The sequence below is a fragment of the Triturus cristatus genome, chromosome 1_2 (assembly GCF_964204655.1).
Source record: "Triturus cristatus chromosome 1_2, aTriCri1.1, whole genome shotgun sequence".
Lineage (NCBI taxonomy): Eukaryota > Metazoa > Chordata > Amphibia > Caudata > Salamandridae > Triturus > Triturus cristatus.
Genome location: NC_140580.1, coordinates 230,387,778 through 230,407,340, shown reverse-complemented (window position 1 = coordinate 230,407,340; position 19,563 = coordinate 230,387,778). Strand labels below are relative to the sequence as shown.

At 45.9% G+C, this 19,563-nt stretch overlaps 1 protein-coding gene across 2 annotated transcripts in view; it reads right to left on the bottom strand.

The window, feature by feature from the left end:
* Nucleotides 1–19,563, bottom strand: part of LOC146867094 (uncharacterized) — a 786,406-nt gene that overhangs the window by 608,497 nt on the left and 158,346 nt on the right. For both annotated transcript variants that reach the window (XM_085603528.1, XM_085603529.1), the window contains exon 2: nucleotides 2,652–3,421. In XM_085603528.1, the coding sequence (XP_085459654.1) occupies nucleotides 2,652–3,421 (770 nt within the window). The remainder of the gene's footprint in view (nucleotides 1–2,651; nucleotides 3,422–19,563) is intronic.

The following is a 19,563-nucleotide window of genomic DNA, read 5'->3' as shown; positions in this document are numbered from 1 at the left end:
CTATAACTCACGCGACCACAATCCTCTGCTGATGCTAATACTGTATTTAGACACTTATTTGCCCATGTCTTCTTCCATACATTTTTTAGCTATACATATATTACAAATATTTTTTTTTCATAAAGACACATATGTCATCAGCAGAAGATTGCGGTCGCGTGAGTTATAGTTGCCTGCACTAACTATAACGGGGGAATTTCATTGGTTTTTTATCAGTAAAATTTCCGCTAACTATAACATGTGTCAAACCTATGGTTTTTTCAGTGAATTTGCAAGGTTTTTTAAATGCTAATTCCTAACTATAACGTGTGTGAAACCTATGGTTTTTTCAGTGAATTTGTACGGTTTTTTACATGTTTTTGGTCTTTGTATTTTAATCATCACTCTCAGTGCGAGAGAGAAAATGGCGGCCGCCGCTTCCTGGTTTCGGCCGATTCGAATGTTTACTAAGATCTAAGAGCCATTCAGAATCGTGCTCGCGCACGCCACCGTACGCGTACGGTAAGCGTACCGTAAGCGCACCGTAAGCTGGCTCAGATATATATATTGATTTAAAGGCTATTTTCTCAGAATCTACTGAACAGATTTACACCAAACCAACAAAAGGCACTTCCTTGACCTGAGGACTACCTCTCTGCCAAATTTCAAGTAATTCTGTTCAGCCGTTCGGGCTGTAGCCCTGTCTAACGGTCCTATGGAAAAATGCATGGGAAAAACGCGTTTTGGGACCCCCCTTTTATCTCAGCCCCCGCTTGACGAATCCCCCCGAGACTTTCAGGGTAGGAGCGGAGCGTAGCGCCCCACCTATTTTGAAAAATTCGCGAGGATTCGTCGACCGGCGCCAAAGTTATTCAAAATAGAATGTTGCGGATTTCCTATTGAAACGTGGTCCTAACTATAACTACCTACTGGCGACCGCCAGTAGGTAATATATATATATATATATATATATATATATATATATATATATATATGTATATATATATATATATCTTTTTCTTTTTTTTTTTTTTTTTTTTTAAGGGTGGATTCAACCATTTACCCCATTTAACTATACATATATTTATATCTATCTACCTATTTATATCTGTGTGTGTGTGTGTATGTATAAGAATATATAAACGAAGGGTCAATAGCACCTCTGAAGGTATGATTAGATCACAGATTCCTTTAGAAAGGCATTTTTGTTTTCTTGTTAAATTTGGTACCATTCGACGAATCTGCATGAAATTTTCCCAAAAACTAAAAGTGTGCTCTGATTTGGATTCAGCATGGCAAGTTTTGTGCACATCTGTTGGGGTGCAGAAGGAGAAAAATGGCTGTGTCAAGTAAGTGACTACTCCAATTTTAGTTTTCATTGGAGTTCTTATTATTTGATGTAGAAAAAAATCTGAATGGAATTACACCAAACTTGCCATTAAGTAGAACTTGTTGCAAGGAAGTATCATTAGTGGGTGTAAATTCATTCAGTAGTTTTCAAGAAATTTGAGTTAAAAAACAGTTGTTGGGGGTTTAAATGGTTTAAAGCGTTATACATACCTGGACTTATAGTCCATTATTGGTCCGTGAAGTTCGTGGACCACCCACAAACCCAAATTTGAAAACTATATTCAAGTCTTATTGATTGAAAGACTTGTTCTCCCATCATCGCTTTTGGTATTTGGATCCAAAGTCAGGTCTGTGGACCTTAAGCTGTGGGGTGGGTTGGCCAAACTAGGAAATATCTGTAGGAGCTCCTACTAAAGGACCCTGAATCCTGAAAAATAAAACTGAAGGAGCTGTGAAACGGCAGGGAAGGAGCATTCCTGACCCTCTAGCTCTTGTGGGAGACCCACAGGGCCCATCTACCTTAGATGAAGCATTTTTAAAAGTATATTTTGTTGTGGGTTTCTGCATTCCAGTAAAGGGTTTCAGACCCTGTATTGGGTCTGCTGATTTGTAAAAAATACAGCAAGGGATCACGAGTCTGCACCGGTTATACAAACGAAAGTGTGGTCTACACACCCAAAATACAATAGAAGAAAAAGAAAAAGGTTGACAACCTGTCCTCAACCGCCCATAAGGCGGGCACAGTGGGGATAGGCCACAAGTTGTGGGTTTGACGCCGGTCCTGGCTGAATCCTCTGCTGCATACAGCCAAAGATGGATGGTCAAGCAGTCTGGTTTCCTTTTTCCTTTGGCAGTGCGCAGCTGCCCACAGACGTTTGTGAGTGGGGCTTGACCTTTGGTCATGAGAGCTTAATATATGCATAAAAACCTCAGAAATTCACTGAAAAAAACCACAGTTAAAGTGTGGTTATGTTTACAAACCAAAAAAACTGTTATACACCAATTATGGTTAAGTAAACTAACCATAGCTGGTGGCCCTGGGATGCACTGCTTAAGGCCATCATGAGTGGCACAGAGAACGACGAACCGGAATTAAAGGTAACATGAGTTATCTCTCTCCATTTCCCATACCCTTACAAGTTTATAACCTGATGATAGGGGATAACAGGCAGGCGCGGCCATATGTGCACAGGCGCATTCATTTTTGCCGCTTCATTCTTTACAACATATCAGCCAACTAGAGAAGATATTTATGGTAAACTTCATATTGAAAAAATAATGGATTTATATTGTGAAATCAAAATTATAATGTGTTGTCTTACCTCACTTAACCTGCAACATTCATCCATATATTCATCCAAACTGTCACTTGTTGGGTAGCGCTTCAGCTGTTCATGCGAATTCAATCCTTGCAGTCCATCAAAAGTGTCAGAGTAGGCATCAGCGATTGGCCCGGGGTCAGCAGCAGGAGAGGTGGTGGCACTTCTAGTTTGAAGGAAGTCCATCTCTTTTCTTTCTTCAATATTGAGGCTTTGGGTCTCGTTTCCAGAGGACGCGCCGTTGTCATCTAAATGGGCCGCAGCACGGTGCAATGACTCTGTCATGTTGCTGTGGCACTCGCCATCACGTGTCTGTGTATCTGGCTCACGGTCCTTTGTGTCCTTGCGTGCTCTCATGACAGCGTGATCTGCTGCGGGGGAAGAGGATGCGCTGAGAACTCCTGAGTCACAAGAGGAGTCTCTGCTGTGAACCACAAAGCTTTGCTCGGATCCCGTTGGTGTCGATGGAGAGTTGGCACCACTGGGCAACTCAACCCCCGAATCTTCCGCTTCGAATTTGTAAAATCCTGGAGGTTTGCAGCTGGGCTGCACATGGGCAAGGTCAGACAATGTGGGCACGTAATCTGGATTCGATTTGCCTGCATTTGTGTTCAAACCATTGTCCGGGCACGTTATCAAGGCGGTGTTGGTGTGAAAATAACTTGGCTGCGTGGCTGCCTTTTCGGGCCCTCCTATCTCAACAGGGTATTCATTAGTCAGTATCTTCACGTTTGTCAGCACCACCTCACTCTCAGACGGCGGCTTTTTCTTCCCTGCAAAGGCAAAAAGTCATACATTAGGAAATATATCATTCCTCTAATTAACTGGCTATTTAGGACGAACATCCACACTTTCACAGGTGCTCCAAAACACAATTTCTGAAGGATGAGGAAAATACCACACATTTTCCGGACTTGCCATACAAGTACCAGAAAAGATATAGCCGTACAGTTTTATTTTGCCAAAGCTCCAGCTTGCTTTCTATAAGACTATATACAACCGAACTGATATGAACACTCTTTTTATTCTTCCCCACATACCCTACATACACGAATAGATAGGATATTTTGCTCCTTACCTCTAGTTGCACAAATTGTCCATACCACATATTTCAGAAAAACACTATCGGACCACAACTCCCTTGAGGTAATGTTCTCCTGGGGGGAAATTCCTACTCCAATTCCAACTGCAGCCTCAAGCACTAGAAGACTCTGTGTTCCACAGCACCCTAGTCACAGCTATCTCTAATTATTTCTCTGAAAATGCAGATACCACAGGCTCACGCCAAACAGAATGGGAGGCATTTAAGACAGTCATTGGAGGGATAGCTATCAGCTCAATAGTGGTTGCCCGACAAATGATTAACAAAGAATTACGAGAAATAGAAGACAAACTGGGCAGACTAGTGCAGGCAGCAATCTCTGGTACCTCAAAGCAGGTACCTCTACAAGAGGCTCGTATCACGCATGCCGAACTCCTAGAACAGTTACGGGTCATAGATTATCGTACATACACACAAAAACAACATGCTAAGGCCGATAAGTCTGGCACCCTCCTGGCCAGGATTTTGAAGGATGCTCTATCCTCCACCCCTATTCAGGAGATTGCTACGATTAGGGGAACCACAGCAAATACGCAATCAGACATTAACACAGCATTTATGAAGTACTACGAAACATTATACACATGATCTAGAGATGTGGAGGAGGATACATTAGAGGAATTCCTGAGTGATCTTAAATTCCCCCAATTATTAGAGGCACACCAAAAAGAGTTAGCAGAACCAATTTCAAAAACAGGAACTTAAAGAAGCGATCAAAGAGATCCCAAGAAGCAAAACCCCGGGCTGGATGGCCTACCGGTGGAGTTTTATGAGACATTCTCGTCAGCACTGATCCCTTAATTAGAGCACCTGTACTGGGCAGCATTGGACACAGGATCCCTTTCTCCCACTACGCAGCAAGCACTGGTCACATCCCTCCCAAAATCAGGCAGGAACCTTACGGATATGTCCGAGTACTGGCCTCTCTCTTTACTAAACACCAAATATAAAATATGAAGCAAAATATTATCTTCTAGACTACTACAACATTTGCCAAAACTGATACATATAGATCAATGCGGTGTTGTGCCTGGCCATAGCACCTCCCTCAATATTAGGCGATTATACCATGTATTAACTTTCACAACTTCGGATCGCCCTGGAGCTGGTTGCATCTCCCTAGACCTGAAGCAAGCTTTTGACACACTAAGCTGGAAATAAATGCTAACTGTCCTTTTGAAGTTTTTTATCCTTCTGGAGTTTGTACGATGAGTTAACTTACTATACACAGCACCTACTGCAAGGGCCCACACGGGAGCCCACATTTCGCACTCCTATCCGGTAGCCCGTGGTACGCGCCAGGGCTGCCCGCTTTCTCCACTTTTGTTTGTATTAGCACCCGTACCATTAGCCATTAAACTCTGTACCACTGCAGTAGGAAATGGCATTAAGATCGGAAATGCCACTCACATCCTCTCATCATATGCAGATGATATCATTCTTTACTTAAACAACCTCCGGGGTGATCTTGAACCCATCCCAAGTATATTTACTCAATTCCAAAGTCGCTCAGGCCGCTCCATTAACAAGCCCAAATCATATGCATTCTATTTCAATGACACGGCACAGGTAGAACAGGGCCACTTTGGTCCCTGGGTATTCCCGATTGCGCCCACCACTTTCTAATACCTTGGTATACAAATATATAGGGGAGCACAGGAACTGCTGGACGGTAATCTTTTACGTGCAGTGAAGGCACTTAAATATCAAATCACATTCTGGACCTCACTACCACTCTCTGTGGCGGGGAGGGTAGCCATTTCAAATATGGTTATGCTCCCAAGAGAGCTATATTACTTCACAAATCTGCAAATAGTGGTCCCAATAAACATTTTCAAGTCTTTGAACACACTCCTATTAGAAATATTATGGGTAAGGGCCGCAGGAGAGCTCTTTAAACTACAGCTGGGCACTGACCGGGGGGGTTTGGGCATCCCTGACTTCAGGGCATACTTTTATGCGAGTTAACTGCAGTGGCTATCATAAAGGACTGCAGGTCATAACCTCCATGAGATAGGGATGATGCAGCAAACATTGGATCGAGGGAGCCTCCATACTCTGTTACTGCCTGGAGGGAGTTCCCCAATAGCGGCTCCCACATTGCTGAAAACAGCTCTTATTTTTTTTATTCATTTTTTTAATATATTTTTATAGTTTTATACCACACAAACAATTGCATTCGGTATCAAAATACAGTTACAGTCACAATAGCAGGCTATTAAATTGAATTATTACGGCGGGATGCCTCACACATCTGACAAATCATGTGCAGCAGAAGACAATACTCTCCGTAGTAGTTAGTCAAACCTGAGTCGTAGTATTAACAAACGGATTTCTTGTGCAATAAATAGACCTGCCAGTGGCATATAACTACAGCTATCCATTCAACATGAATCTTTTAACACAAAATGCAACCCCTACTCCCTCCCTCTTATCCCTCCCCCTCCCCATTGGCATAACAACTATATGTCATCAATGGTGAAAATAAGTCACAGCAAATAAGTACAAAACAGCAAACAAGAATGCAATTCCCCACTGTCAGAGGTAGTTCCCATGTGAGAAACCAATGTAGTCGTTCCCCTAGGGAGGTGTACCCCTCAAGGTGAAGCCTCTAATTCTGACACGACTGATTCCACATCACAGTCAGTATCCGGGATTTTCAGTAAAGGCACCAGTGACTCCCAAGCCCTTGCCAATTATAATGATCTGTCGCTGTTAGTGCGGGCCGCCAGCTGCAGTCTCGTGGACCCTTCACATTCCGCCCATTTAACAAACTCAGTGCGCCATCTCTGAAAACTAGGGCCCTTGGCCTTCCAGTAAGCTGTAATCTCCCTTTTCGCCAGCAAAAGCCCCAAGTCCATAAACTTACTTGTTACCTTATTCCTAGAGGTATGGGGGAACCAATGCAGCAAACAGAGGCCTATAGTGGATTCTATGTCCCTGTCCGTGACAACATGCAGCAGTGCGACCACCTCATCCCAATATGTTCCAAGTTGAGGACAACTTCACATCATGTGGCAAAAGTCCTCTCCCACCGTGTTACAATGCGGGCACATTGCCAAAATCACATTAAAATAGTTATTAATTTTCGCTGGTGTAAGGTAGGCCCGATGAAGAATTTAAAAAATGCACCAATTGAAAGCTCGCATTACTGGTGCTTTTCCAGGTGGGCTCCACCAGTCCCGCCCACGCCTTCTCAGGAATTTTGTCACCTAAGTCCTCTTCCCACCGTCGTCGGAGCATTACGAAGGGGGTCAGTCTCTCGTTTGTCATTCGGCGATATAAACAGGTAACCGCCTTGATTGTACCAGCAGCCAGGACTACATATTGGCAAGCCATTGAAGTAGGAGGCTCACTGAGCCCCATTTTCCAATGTGCCTGGATGGCCGTTATGAGCGCCAAGTGTAATAAATAGTCCCCACGAGCCAACTCATATCTGCCTTGTAATACCTCATAGGGAATCACAGTACCATCTTCATAGAGGTCTCCCATGGTGAGCAACCCCCTCTCCGCCCAGTCGATCAACGCCGCCCAACTAACACAGTGCGGTAGAGCAGTGCACACCGTCAACGGAATCTCAGGGGCATGTGGATGCACTATTTGTGCTCGCCGTTGGCTTCTGTTCCAGCAGAGTTTAAACGTCCCCATCTCTCGAGTGAGAGAGGAGGCCAAGAGCGGCAATTGCAATAGTATTCTGGAGAGCGTTTGTCTATCAACCTGAGTCCCCTCCACATCATCAGCACTCTGGAACATCCGTGCTACTGCCTGAGTAAGCCATTGTAGCTGCACCGCTAAATAATATGTTTCGAAGTCAGGGACCGCTAAGCCACCCTCCGATCGTGGTCTCAACAATGTGTTAAGAGCCACTCTCCGTCGTCCCCCAGCCCAGAGGAACCCAACCACCATCGACTGAAGCTGCTTAAAAACCAAGGCTGAAGTCAAGATAGGTAGCATCCTAAAGTAGTATAGCAGTCTGGGGAGTGCTATCATCTTAAGAATGACCACTCGTCCAGCCACCAAGAGTGGAAGCCTACCCCAAACCTCAATACAGCCCTTAAGTGCTCTAACGGCCCTGCCCACATTACCCTCCAGTAAGTCAGTTTGGATATGATAAATGCAAGTGCCAAGGTACGTCATGCATTGACGCTCCCACCGTATATCCTGCGTAGACGATATCATCCCTCCCGTCTTCACCCGCGCTGTGGCCTGACAATACAAAAGAGACGTCCAATCTACAAAGCCATCTCCTAGTCCGAATTGTCGCATTACTTGAAGCAAATATGGCCACTCCAAACTGTCAAAGGCCTTCTCAATATCTATTGCCAAGACAGCAGCAGATGCTTTGTGGTAGGTGTCAGCTTCCAAAATACTAATACATTCTGGGCCGTATTCCGGGTCGGTATGAACCCCGCTTGATCCGTATGTATTAGTTGGACCATATATAGGAGCAGTCAGGTCGCCAGAATCCAACTTAAAATTTTATAATCCGTGGTCAGCATTGACAACGGGCAATAGGCCGCCCTGTCGTGGGGAAGTTGCCCTGGTATTAGCAATGGAATAATTAACGCCTTGCGAGTGGTAGCAGGCAAAAGGCGTTCCTTTCTTGCAGTATTATACAATGTCACCAGTCTAGGGGCCAAAAGATCGACATACGCACTATAAAATTCCACCGGGAGGTCGTCCACTCCAGGGGTCTTTTTCCGGGCCATATGTTTAATTGCGCCACGGACCTCTCCCAAGGTGATGTCCTGACCCAACAACTCCGCCCTCTCCCTATCTAACGCTGGAAGATCTGCCACCTCCAGGAAACCATGAATGGCCTCCCAGCCAGGGGCCACCTTGCTTTGATACAGATCATTATAGTAAGCAAAGAACAGGTCATTTATCCGCCCTGCGTGTAATGGGCCTGCCCATCCGGGGCATGAAGTTCCAGGATGACCGTCCCTCTTCGCGCTGGATTAGCTAGCCATGCCAATAACGCCCCAGACTTATCGTGCTATGCATGCGATCGCATAACATATTTTTTATAATCAAAGAAGCGCAGCCGCTCTACCTGCACAGCGACCTCCTCCCTCGCTGCTATTAAATCTTGTTAGCGATCAGGTTTTTCAGGCCTCTCCCTTTCAACGTCCCGCAACTGCTGATCCGCTCTCTAAATCCTGCAATAATACTCTACGCACTCCCAGCTTTTGCGCGATGCAATGTCCCCATATCACACTCTTAAAAGCGTCCCACTCCACCGCCAGCGACGAAGCAGTACCAGTGTTGTCTCTAAAATAATCAGTAATGCCAGTCCCCACCACCTCCCAAAATGCCTGATCCTCCAACAATTCTGGGTTCAAGCGCCAGGTCGGAATCTTAGGTCGATCGGGCAACAGGTTCACACGTAATAGTAAGGGGTTATGATCAGATAACGTTCTAGTGAGATATTCGCTGTGCTGTACCTCAGCATGTATGTCAGGAGAGCAAAGCATCGCATCAAGCCGAACATGGAGGTCGTGCATAGCAGAGAAAAACGAATAATCCCGAGAGGTCGGGTGGTGCGCCCTCCAGGTATCTACCAGTCCCCACCTATATTGCCATTCCCATGTGACCCTTGAGAGGTGATGGATAGGTGCGTCAGGGAGAGGAGGGTGAGATCTATCCATGAGGACATCCGTGACAGAATTAAAATCTCCACCCATGAGTACTGATCTGGTTAAAAATGGAGCGAATTTCCCAGACAATTGTGTAAAAAAGGCCGATTGTTCCATGTTTGGAGCATATATACTGCCCAGCACCACATCCCTACCATTCAGTCGGCCTGCCACTAGTATAGACCGGCCCTCAGGATCCTTCAGTTGACGAGTGGGCTGAAAAGGGACACCCGCCCGGACCCATACCAAGACACCCCGTGCAAAGGTGGAGTAGGTCGTGCAAAAAACCTGTCCTCTCCACCTACGCTGCAATGCCTCGTCCTTTTTTGGCGCAACGTGAGTTTCCTGAAGGAAAGCCAGTTGGACTCCCCTACATACTAAGTACGCATGTATTTTATGCCTTCGTAACATGGTGTGCATATCCCTGACGTTCCAAGATATACATTTCAAGTCAGATATCGAACCCATGGTGTTGCTCCACATAGGTCATGCTCAGCTAGTATTACAAAGTTACACCAAGAACCCTGAAACATTTCCTTACAACAACAAAAACAATCCCAACAACCCCACCCCAGGACAGGTACTAAGAGACTAGCCCCCATCCAAACTACACTGAAACTGACTTCCCTCTAGTAATAACAGAGGAACAATGGGGAAGAGTGGCTGCAGTCAGACAATTATCAGCAACAAGAGTATTAAGAATCGGCCACGCCCATGCCCAACATAGCGCAATCCGCCCCCATCCCCAGGAGGCATCGCACCTACAGGTGTATATAAGCTCCCACCCTGCTGCGACCAACAATCAATATCACAATAATAACAAAAATCATACAGCATTAGGAAAGATAATGGCATATAACTCGTCTAGCAGGCCTGCAAAGGAAGTGAGTCAATGAGACATAGGTTAATAGCATCAAACAATTTTGTCAGCAGTGCCTTGTGTGACATGCAGCATCTGTACACTACTAGACTGGGACCCATCTGTGTCCGTGCCCTCAGGAGTTTTATCCGTCTCTGTGCCAGCCAGCCGACCTATTCTCACGGTCCCAGGGTAGTTCTGACACTGCCCGCAGAGCCTCAGTTCTCTCCCTCTCTGTCTGGGAAGCGCTGGGTGTCTTCAGGGTGACCGTGCGTCGCCGCTCCGAAGCTGCATGCGCCCCAGACTCCCCAGTCTTGCCTGTCTTGTAAGATTCCAGCCAGTCCCATGCTTCCGATGGGTCCTCGCAAAAGTGTGTTGTGCCATCAAGAATAATCCAAAGTCGGGCCGTAAACATTAAGGAATATTGAAGACCCTCATCCCTAAGGGCTCTTTTAACGGCCAGGAAAGACGCATGGTGTCATTGGACCTCCAATGTATAATCCGGGAAAATGGAAACCTTGCTGTTGTCCACCGTGTAAGGCCCAGACATACGCACGGTCTGCAGAAGGAGGTCTCTGTCCTTGTAGTGGAGGAGTCTGGGCACCACTGGGCGTGGAGGTCGGCCCGGCGCAAGCGGGCGGGCCGGAACTCGATGAGCCCTTTCCAGTGTGAAGAACTGTGTCAGCCCCTCTGGTGCCACCTTGTCGCGGAGCCAGTCCTCCAAGTACTGGACCATATTGGGCCCTTCCATCCCCTCCGGTAGGCCCAAAACACAGATGTTGTTCCTCCGGTTCCGTCCCTCAGCGTCTTCGGCTCTTTTCTCCAGCACTAAAAGCCTACGGGAGACGTCTCCTACCTGGTCAGCGAGGGATCTCTGCGCCGGCTCCAGGGTCCCAAGGATGTTTCGACCTGCTCCACTCTATCCACCAACTTGGCATGTTCGGCCCGCAACAGCCCCAGCCCCACTGACACAGTAGCATTGTCCTGGTGCAGGGCCTCCCTCATGTCTGTGATAGCCTGGAGTATTCGAGCCAACTGTTGTTACACCCCTGCTTCACTTGACGCTTCAGGAGAAGCAGGTCTTTTCTCCTCCTGCCCCAAGTCTTCTTGATCCGGCGGAGCCAGCAGCTGTTCCCCTCTAGGTTTCCCCATTATGCAGTTGGGGAGCAGATCAGTCCCTTCAGGCCAGAGCACCCTCTGCGCTCAACGTCAGTCTCTCCACACCAGGCACCAAGCCAATGCAAGTCTCAAACAGGGCGTCGTGGCGCCCTCGTTAGCTGAGCCTCAAGGACTCCCAGATCACCCTCTCCTCAAAAGTACCAGCAGCGACCCCAGCGCACAGGCCATCCCGGGCAGGAGAGCAGGTAGCCACCCAGAACCGAGCGCAGACGTCCCGGGGGCCACAGGGCACCCTGTGTCGCAACCAGGCAGTCCAGGCCTAATTCACGGCAGACCAGTCTCAACAGCACAGGGCCCCTGCAATTCCCCAGGCAACCAGCAGCAACGGGCAGCCCGCAGGAGAGGTAATGAGGGGAGCCCCCTCCAGCCCCAGTGTCCGATTCCTTGCAGAGCGCGCAGGATAGCACTCACCCGCAAGCGCCAACGATACTTCAGGGCCTCATTGAGGGGGCCTCCCGCGCGGCGATCGGGCCACCTCATTCCAAGCTAGGAAGCTCCTCTACTCTATAGTTGCAAGCTGCGCCATGCGGCCTAAGCGCGACCTCCTTCCCGGCTTATCTTACCAGGGGTCCGCTATGGAATGCAGCGGAGCTGGGCCTCTGAGCACTTCAAGCCGTATCTCCCTCGATGTAGTGGCAGCCTCGTCCCCTTGGTCCCCCGTGATCGACTCTCAGGGCGTCCCAGACAGGGGCTTTAAGCCGCGGGGCAGTCCGTGTAGACTCGGTGCTCAGCTCGGCGCCATCTTGCCTGCTTCGGCCGGAGACCTCTCGAGGCCGTCGCTGCAGTCGCGCTCCCCAACTCGGCCAGGCAGGGGCTACAATCACCTCCCCAGGGCTTTTCACCGCAGCGGGAACATTCCGCACAGGGCTCGAGTCGGGGTACCACGCGGGTGGACGGCGTCCCCCCACTTATTTTACCAGGTTTTAACGGGTGGATGCCGTCCCCCCTGCCCAAAAGCTGGACTTCACTCTTTGGCATCATTGCGGGGCCCGTTGCCAAGAACAGCACAAACATGCCCAACAATGTAATGCCGGACAATTTGTTTTCGCCAGTCGTGAAAGCAAACTCTGTCACCAAGGAAGCCGTTCCACAAACGGCAAGATCTCCTGACATACTGCAGAGCTCGAACGAGCAGCTACACGAAGAAGTATTGGGCCTGACATCTGAGAGACACTCCCACTGCGGGGGGATTAAACGCAGCCTCCGCGAGGTAGGGTGCAGACCACCTTTCATCTAAAGGCATATGAATACCCATGAGATTCCTGTTATGACGTCACTTCCGGTGACAGCGTCCCCCCCCACTTCTCGTCACTTCCGGAGACAGCGTCCCCCCACTTCTTTTTTTAGGACTTGTGCCCTGATTCCGCATTTATTACGGAAAAATCAAGGGGCCGGCGCGGAGCTCCGAGCTCACGCGTCCACCTACATCAACCTGCAAGCCACGCCCCTGCCTGAAAACAGCCCTTATGTACTGGAAAAAAGCAATAGAATACACTAATAGGTTACTCTCTTATGCCCCTAGTGTTTCATTGATAGGGATCCCCACACCAGCAGGAGTGATCACAGCTAGAAGCACTTCCAGATGGTCACAAGAGGGAGTAAATACTGTTGGGATGCTATTTGCTGACAGTGTGCTGCTAGGTCACAAGAACTTTGCCAGAGAACAAGGGGTCCTGCTTCCCTTTATATTCTACATGCGAGCATTCGTAGGTACTGCAAGCGGAATTGGCCACCAGATAGTAGAGAACCCCCCACGCACGACTTAGTACATACACTATACCTCATGGGCAATGGAAGACATCTAACCTGATGGCTGTACAGGGGTATTCGTTCCCACGCGGCAATTTCACTGGGGGCGCTTAGATAAAAGTGGAACACTGATATAGGAAGAGAAATAATAGACAAGGAATGGGACTCCAAATTGAAACACCCCAAAAAGATATCCCGTTACGCCAAATTTAAACATTTCAATTCATTGTATTACATAGGGCCTATCTTACACAGCACCATTTAAATAAGATATACCCGGAGGTGGTAGACCAATGCCCTGGATGTTTTGCTCAAGCTGCCGATCTGCTACACATGTCATGTCTGACACGGCAGAACTACATACCAGGGCTGCGCTGTAAGCACAAGAAGCAAATAGTACAATCTGATTTGCTAATTTAGCTCTGATACTGGCAAAATGTTCGATCATGATGCGGGGGAAATCCGCGCTGCCCCCTGAAATGCTCACCTGGCATGGAGAAGTGGTCAGATGGGGAAGGGCTGAAATTATGGTAATAAGGAGGGAAGAAACTAGGGGCTCACGGAAGACCCCAAATTCATTGCTGTGGGACGCAATGCTAGAACTTTTTACATCCTCTGAACCTTCATCACAATGAGACGCTGTAGTATAGACACTCACCTATCAATCAAAAAGGTAGAAATCAAAACAGACCCTCCCAGGTACTAACAAATCAGAAACACGCCCAGCTGCAAGCCATGCATTTGGGAATATATCGGCGAACAGAAACAAAACCAAACGATTTATTGGCCTATGAGAGGAGAGGGGTGAGTCAGGGGAGGGGAGGGGGTGGGAATGTTTAGAATGATAGTTCCAAGGAGGTGGGGGGAAATATTATTCCGGCGTACAGTTTATAAATATACCTTCGCTACAAATACTGTTCCTGGAATTTAAAATCCTACTACTACAGCTCCTACTGTGACTACACCTTCTGTAGACTGTATAAGTTGTAATGATCGACCCGTGATTACAGTATGGAATACCTGTATGAACCCGGTAATGTATGATTTGCTGCCAAGCCGGATAGTTCAGCATGAAAATTAATTAAGTATGTTTAAAAAAAAAAAAGAGTAATGTATGATTTGCTGCCACGCCGGATAGTTAAGCATGAAAATTAATTAGGTATGTTTAAAAAAAAAGACTATTTGCAAAAGTAAGCACACCTAGCAGCCATTTAATATTCCAGCATATTAAATACGAGCACCTTCATCCTTACATGTATTTATTCTATGTGGTTCTTGGACAAACAGGCTTCCCTTATTCGCCATTAATGTTCTAATCATTGACAATTGCAGGATAATTAGTCTGGTTTCCATGCATTTCAAATGAAATAAATTATAAGGGTAACATTAAAAGAACATATTTTTACCTTATGCCAACAAACAGTGCTTTCCAAACCACACCACTCTGATTTATGTACAATTAAATAACGCACAATTGTAAATGTTCGCAGTATTCAATTAAATGATGCACAAAAGGGAACGCCCTTTATGGAGCACCTTCTGGGGCTTACTTTTCTTGACGTGACTCAGCGATTAGGCGTGGGATTTACATAGTCCCACTGAGGGTAGGGGTAGGGCATTTAAATTAATGCAAAATTCCTTTAGGGTAACTATCATATTGCCCCTTATGTTATTTGTTCGAAAAACGATCAACTACTCAAAGAAACCTAGTGATGTGTTTCGACCTCATTAGAGTGTTTTCACTAATTTGCCGGTTCTTGATCGTTATGATACTGAAAAATAATTTCACATATAATGATTTTTTAACAAACGTGATGGTGTCGTTATCGCAGGATTTGAAAACTTAGCATTTAGACCTAATGGAGTGTTATAAAGTTTCAGACACATTTAACGGCCCCAAGAAGCCCTTGGATAACCTTTCTCCCACCCTTGCCACTGGGGTAGAAAAATACTCTTCTATCAGTAAATCACCTTACAGCAGACCTCCAAAAAACGTCAATTCGAATTCATGAAAAACGGAGAATTATTAAACACCATGCTTGTAAGGCAGAAAGAAAGTGGACTGACACCTGCCCCCCTGACATCTGTTTCTCTAGTAATCATACTTTCTAAAGTTAGCATTTTGGGGTAAAAACAAGGACAATCCTTCACTTTTACTTGTAGTGCTTCCTTAGATTAAGGAAACTGGGGTTGTCACATGTTTTCAAACCTTACCCCTGACTCTGTAAATAGCTGGCCAGTATCTGTTTTAAAATCCATTGCCAGACATTTAGCACCCACCTTAAATAATGCTGCTTTTGAGTAAGGAAGGTTTCTGGTGTTTTGCAAAGAGGCATTGTCAAACCATTGTTGGAAAAACCCAGTGCACATCCATTTAAACTCACCAACTACTGACCCATCACATTGCTTCCAAGCTTAGCCAAGATATTTTAAAAATCTGTGAATTGCTGCTGCCAAACTATTTGAAAGGAAAGGTATTTTTGGACTGGATTCGGTTGGGCTTCAGGCCTGGTCATGACAGCCATTCTCAAGGAACAATGATTTATCATTTGCATTCCACACGTCTAACCACAAGTTTTTGGACGACCTTCTCACTTAAATTAAATAGAGTCGAACCTTTGTGATTTTTGACTAGATCCTTGGGTTACCACTCACTCTCTTATGCTGGCAAGATTCAACTAATTATAGTATTGGATCAACATCATGCCAACATTATAAATAGCCTTGTAGTTTCACCGAGAACCTGAGTTACCCGGAGCCAATAACTGTGCTGCACCTTGCAATGGTTTTTCATTGTTCACCGGTTATACTGGTATATTGGTAAAATGTACAGAGTGAAAAAGAGGTAGCAAGGAAATCTATGTATTTCTCAAATGTGAACAAAATATGCAGTTTAGAACCAGTGGTTATTTGCAAATCTCCGAATTTGTGGGTACACATACTAGCATGTGAATTAGAAGGCATTTTTTAAAAGGACTTCTTTTTTTGCACACACTCTTACATTTGGAACTGCAGAAATGCATAGAAAGTCAATTCTACTATTCTGTGTTCCCCTAAGTCTCCCGATAAAAATAGTGCCTCACTTTTGTGGGTAGGCCTAGTGCCCACGAAAGGGAAACAGCCCAAGATGCAGCATGGACACACCACACTTTTCCAGTGAAAACTGACCCTTTTTTAAGAAAAGTGCCTAGACGTGGATTTTGACCCCTAGCTCTGCTGGCACCTCGGAAAACCTAGCAAACCTGTACATTTTTTAAAACAGCCCATAACGTAACGGGGATACATCACATTTTTACAGTGAAAACTGACCCTTTTTTCACAATGGGCCTAGCTGTGGATTTTGGACTCTAGCTCAGTTGGCACCTAGGGAAACCTAGCAAACCTGTATATTTTTTAACACTAGGCACCCAGGGGAATCCAGGATGGGTGACATGTGTAGCTCTCACCAGATTCTGTTACCCAGAATCCCTTGCAAACCTCAAACTTTGTTTTAAAAAAACACATTTTCCTCACATTTCTGTGATGGAAAGTTCTAAAATCTGTGGGGAGCTAAAAACTTCCACCTGCCCAGCATTCCCCCAAGTCTCTTGATAAAAATGGTACCTCACTTGTGTGGGTAGGCCTAGTTCCCGCAACAGGAAACAGCCCAAAACGCAACATGGACACATCACATTTTTCCAGTTAAATCTGACCCTTTTTTCGCAATGTGTCTAGCTGTGGATTTTGGACACTAGCTCAGCTAGGACCTAGGAAAACCTGGCAAAGGTGTAAAAAAATGTAAACTATGCACCAAGGGGAATTCATGATGGAGTGACCTGTATGACTCTCACCAGGTTCTGTTACCCAGAATCCTTTGCAAACCTCAAATTTTGTAAAGAAAATAAAATTTTCCTCAAATTTCTGTGAGGTTAAGTTCTGGAATCTGTGGGGAGCCACAAACTTCCACCTTCCCAGCATTCCTCAAAGTCTCCTGATAAAAATGGTACCTCACTTGTGTGGGTATGTCTGGTGCCCACGACAGGAAATAGCCCAAAACTCCTATCTAGGGAAACCTACCAAACCCAGACAGTTCTAAAAACTAGACACTTGGGGAGTCCAGGGAGGTGTGGCTTAGGTGGATCCCCAACATTTTCTTACCCAGAATCCCCAGCCAAGCGCCAGTCCACACACACCGCCAGTTCAATGCCAGTACACACACAGCCAGTCAAACGGCAGTACATGCAGACCGTCAGCCGAACTCCATTTCACACAAACACACACACAGAAACTTTCCCTGGTATCTAGTGGTTTTCTGCCCCCCCCCCCCCCCCCTTGTGGAGTAGATGAGCCTAGGCATATCGCTGATCTGCTCCCATGGGGGACATAAATGGCTAAAATGGGTGCCTAAAAAAAAGGGGAGCGACCCTCAATTAAGGGTCTGCTCCCTGACATGCCCATAAACATATCCCTGGTGCCTATTGGGCTTTCTGCCCTCACCCAGTGGGCAGATCAGGTGTAATAACCACCATCTGTCCCCCGGGGGCAGAAAGACTGTGTCCATTTTTTGGGGCGGGTAGGGGCATCGGCATTCCCATTCTGGGCAGTCGCACCCCTACACAAAGTAAAAATAGTCCCTGGTGTCTAGTGGGCTTTCTGGCCGGGTGGAGCAGATCGGGAGCTATTGCCACCATATGCTGCTCCGGAGGGGGGCAGAAAGACTGTACCCATTTTTATGGAGGGCTGGGAAGACCCCACCCATCACTAAGAAAAGAAAATTGTCCCTGGTGCTTAGTGGGCTTTCTGCCCCCCCCCCCCACCCCCCAGGGATAGATCGGGAGCTATTGTCCCCATATGCCCCTGGGGAAGCAGAAAGACTGTGCCCCTTTTTTTTTGGGGGGTGGGTGCATTGGCATGCCCATTCTGGGCAGCCCCACACCTCTTTTATTAAAATAATATATCTTTTGTCTAGTGGGCTTTCTGCCCCTCCTGGGGGCCAGATCAGAGGAAATAGCCCACAACTGCCCCTTGGGGCAGAAAGATTGTCCTGTTTGGGGGGTGGGGCATTAGGAACTACTAATAGTATGGATCAAACAGAGAAAAAAACTTAAGGGGGATCATGATTTTGACAAAATTGTATTTGCCAATTAAACGTATAGGTAGTCTATGGCAGTTAAACATAAGGAATGTGCATTCAGTGAATAAGGTGCCTTTTTGATTGAGATCTCAGTTTTGGATGAATTGAGATGATAACCAGATACCTTACAGAATACAAGAGTAACTTTTTTAATAATTGAAATTGACTGCTTAGCTAATGTAGTATAGACAGCTATACCATCCACACAGGTGGACATTTTTTAACTATTCCCATCCAATTCTACTGGAGGTATAGCAATATTTCCTAATATGCATTAAATAAATGACTCAACGTAGATGGCAAACAACAGCGGGAATACCAGTCATCCTTGACTTATACCTTGGGTGATCACTTTCCTCAATTATGATTTTTCCTTGAGGATCTACTTATAACATTTGTAATAGCTTCATAAATTTGGGTTCAAAACCCAATAGACACATTACTGCCCAGAGGTAACTCTGCGATACTTGGTGAAGTGCCTTTTTGGTGTCTAATTATATGATGCCAATATTCTTGTGTCTCACATTTGCGGCTTCAGACTGTGTGACTGCCATGTTCACATGCTCGGATGTTTCCGGGCTGGGAACAAAGCCATGTTGCTGTTGAGATACGATATATGATATTACCTTGGCAAGACAGATGGCCAAGATTTTGGAGTGTTCCTTAGAGTCAGCTTTGGTTAAGGAGAAAGATTGATAGAAGAATCTCTCTTCTTTAGGTTTACACTTTTTTTTTTTTTAAACGATAATTTTTATTGTTTCTTATGATGGGGGAATGACAACACTTTCAGAAATGGCTTTGATAAGGTTGCAGAGTAATTTTTATATATCTTTTTAAGCTGTGAGTCATCCACTGGTGCCTTTCCTATAGGATGGGTTTATATTGCGCATATCCCCTCGTTTATAATAATCGGTTTCTGTAAACGATGTGCTACTTCTTAAGAATGGTTCTCAATTCCTGCTGACAATATACTTTCATCTCTTCCTGAGCGCAGACAGTCGATTCTCTATATAGTCTTTCATAATATATTGAAAACTGATTGCGTATTATTTGGGTTTTGTTGACCATTTTCTGTGAACATATCAAAAGAAATGTTGGCTCTGCCTGGATTCCCTGCTCTGACTAGCTTCAGGTTATGATCTGATGTATGCCTTTTAAATGGGCATTTCATATCCTTGGTCCTTTGTCACACTCACACCTTAACAGCTATCAATCGGACCTGACTTTCTCAAGCAAATAAGGAGAAAACTCTGTGCCAACCAAACTGGGGAATCCTG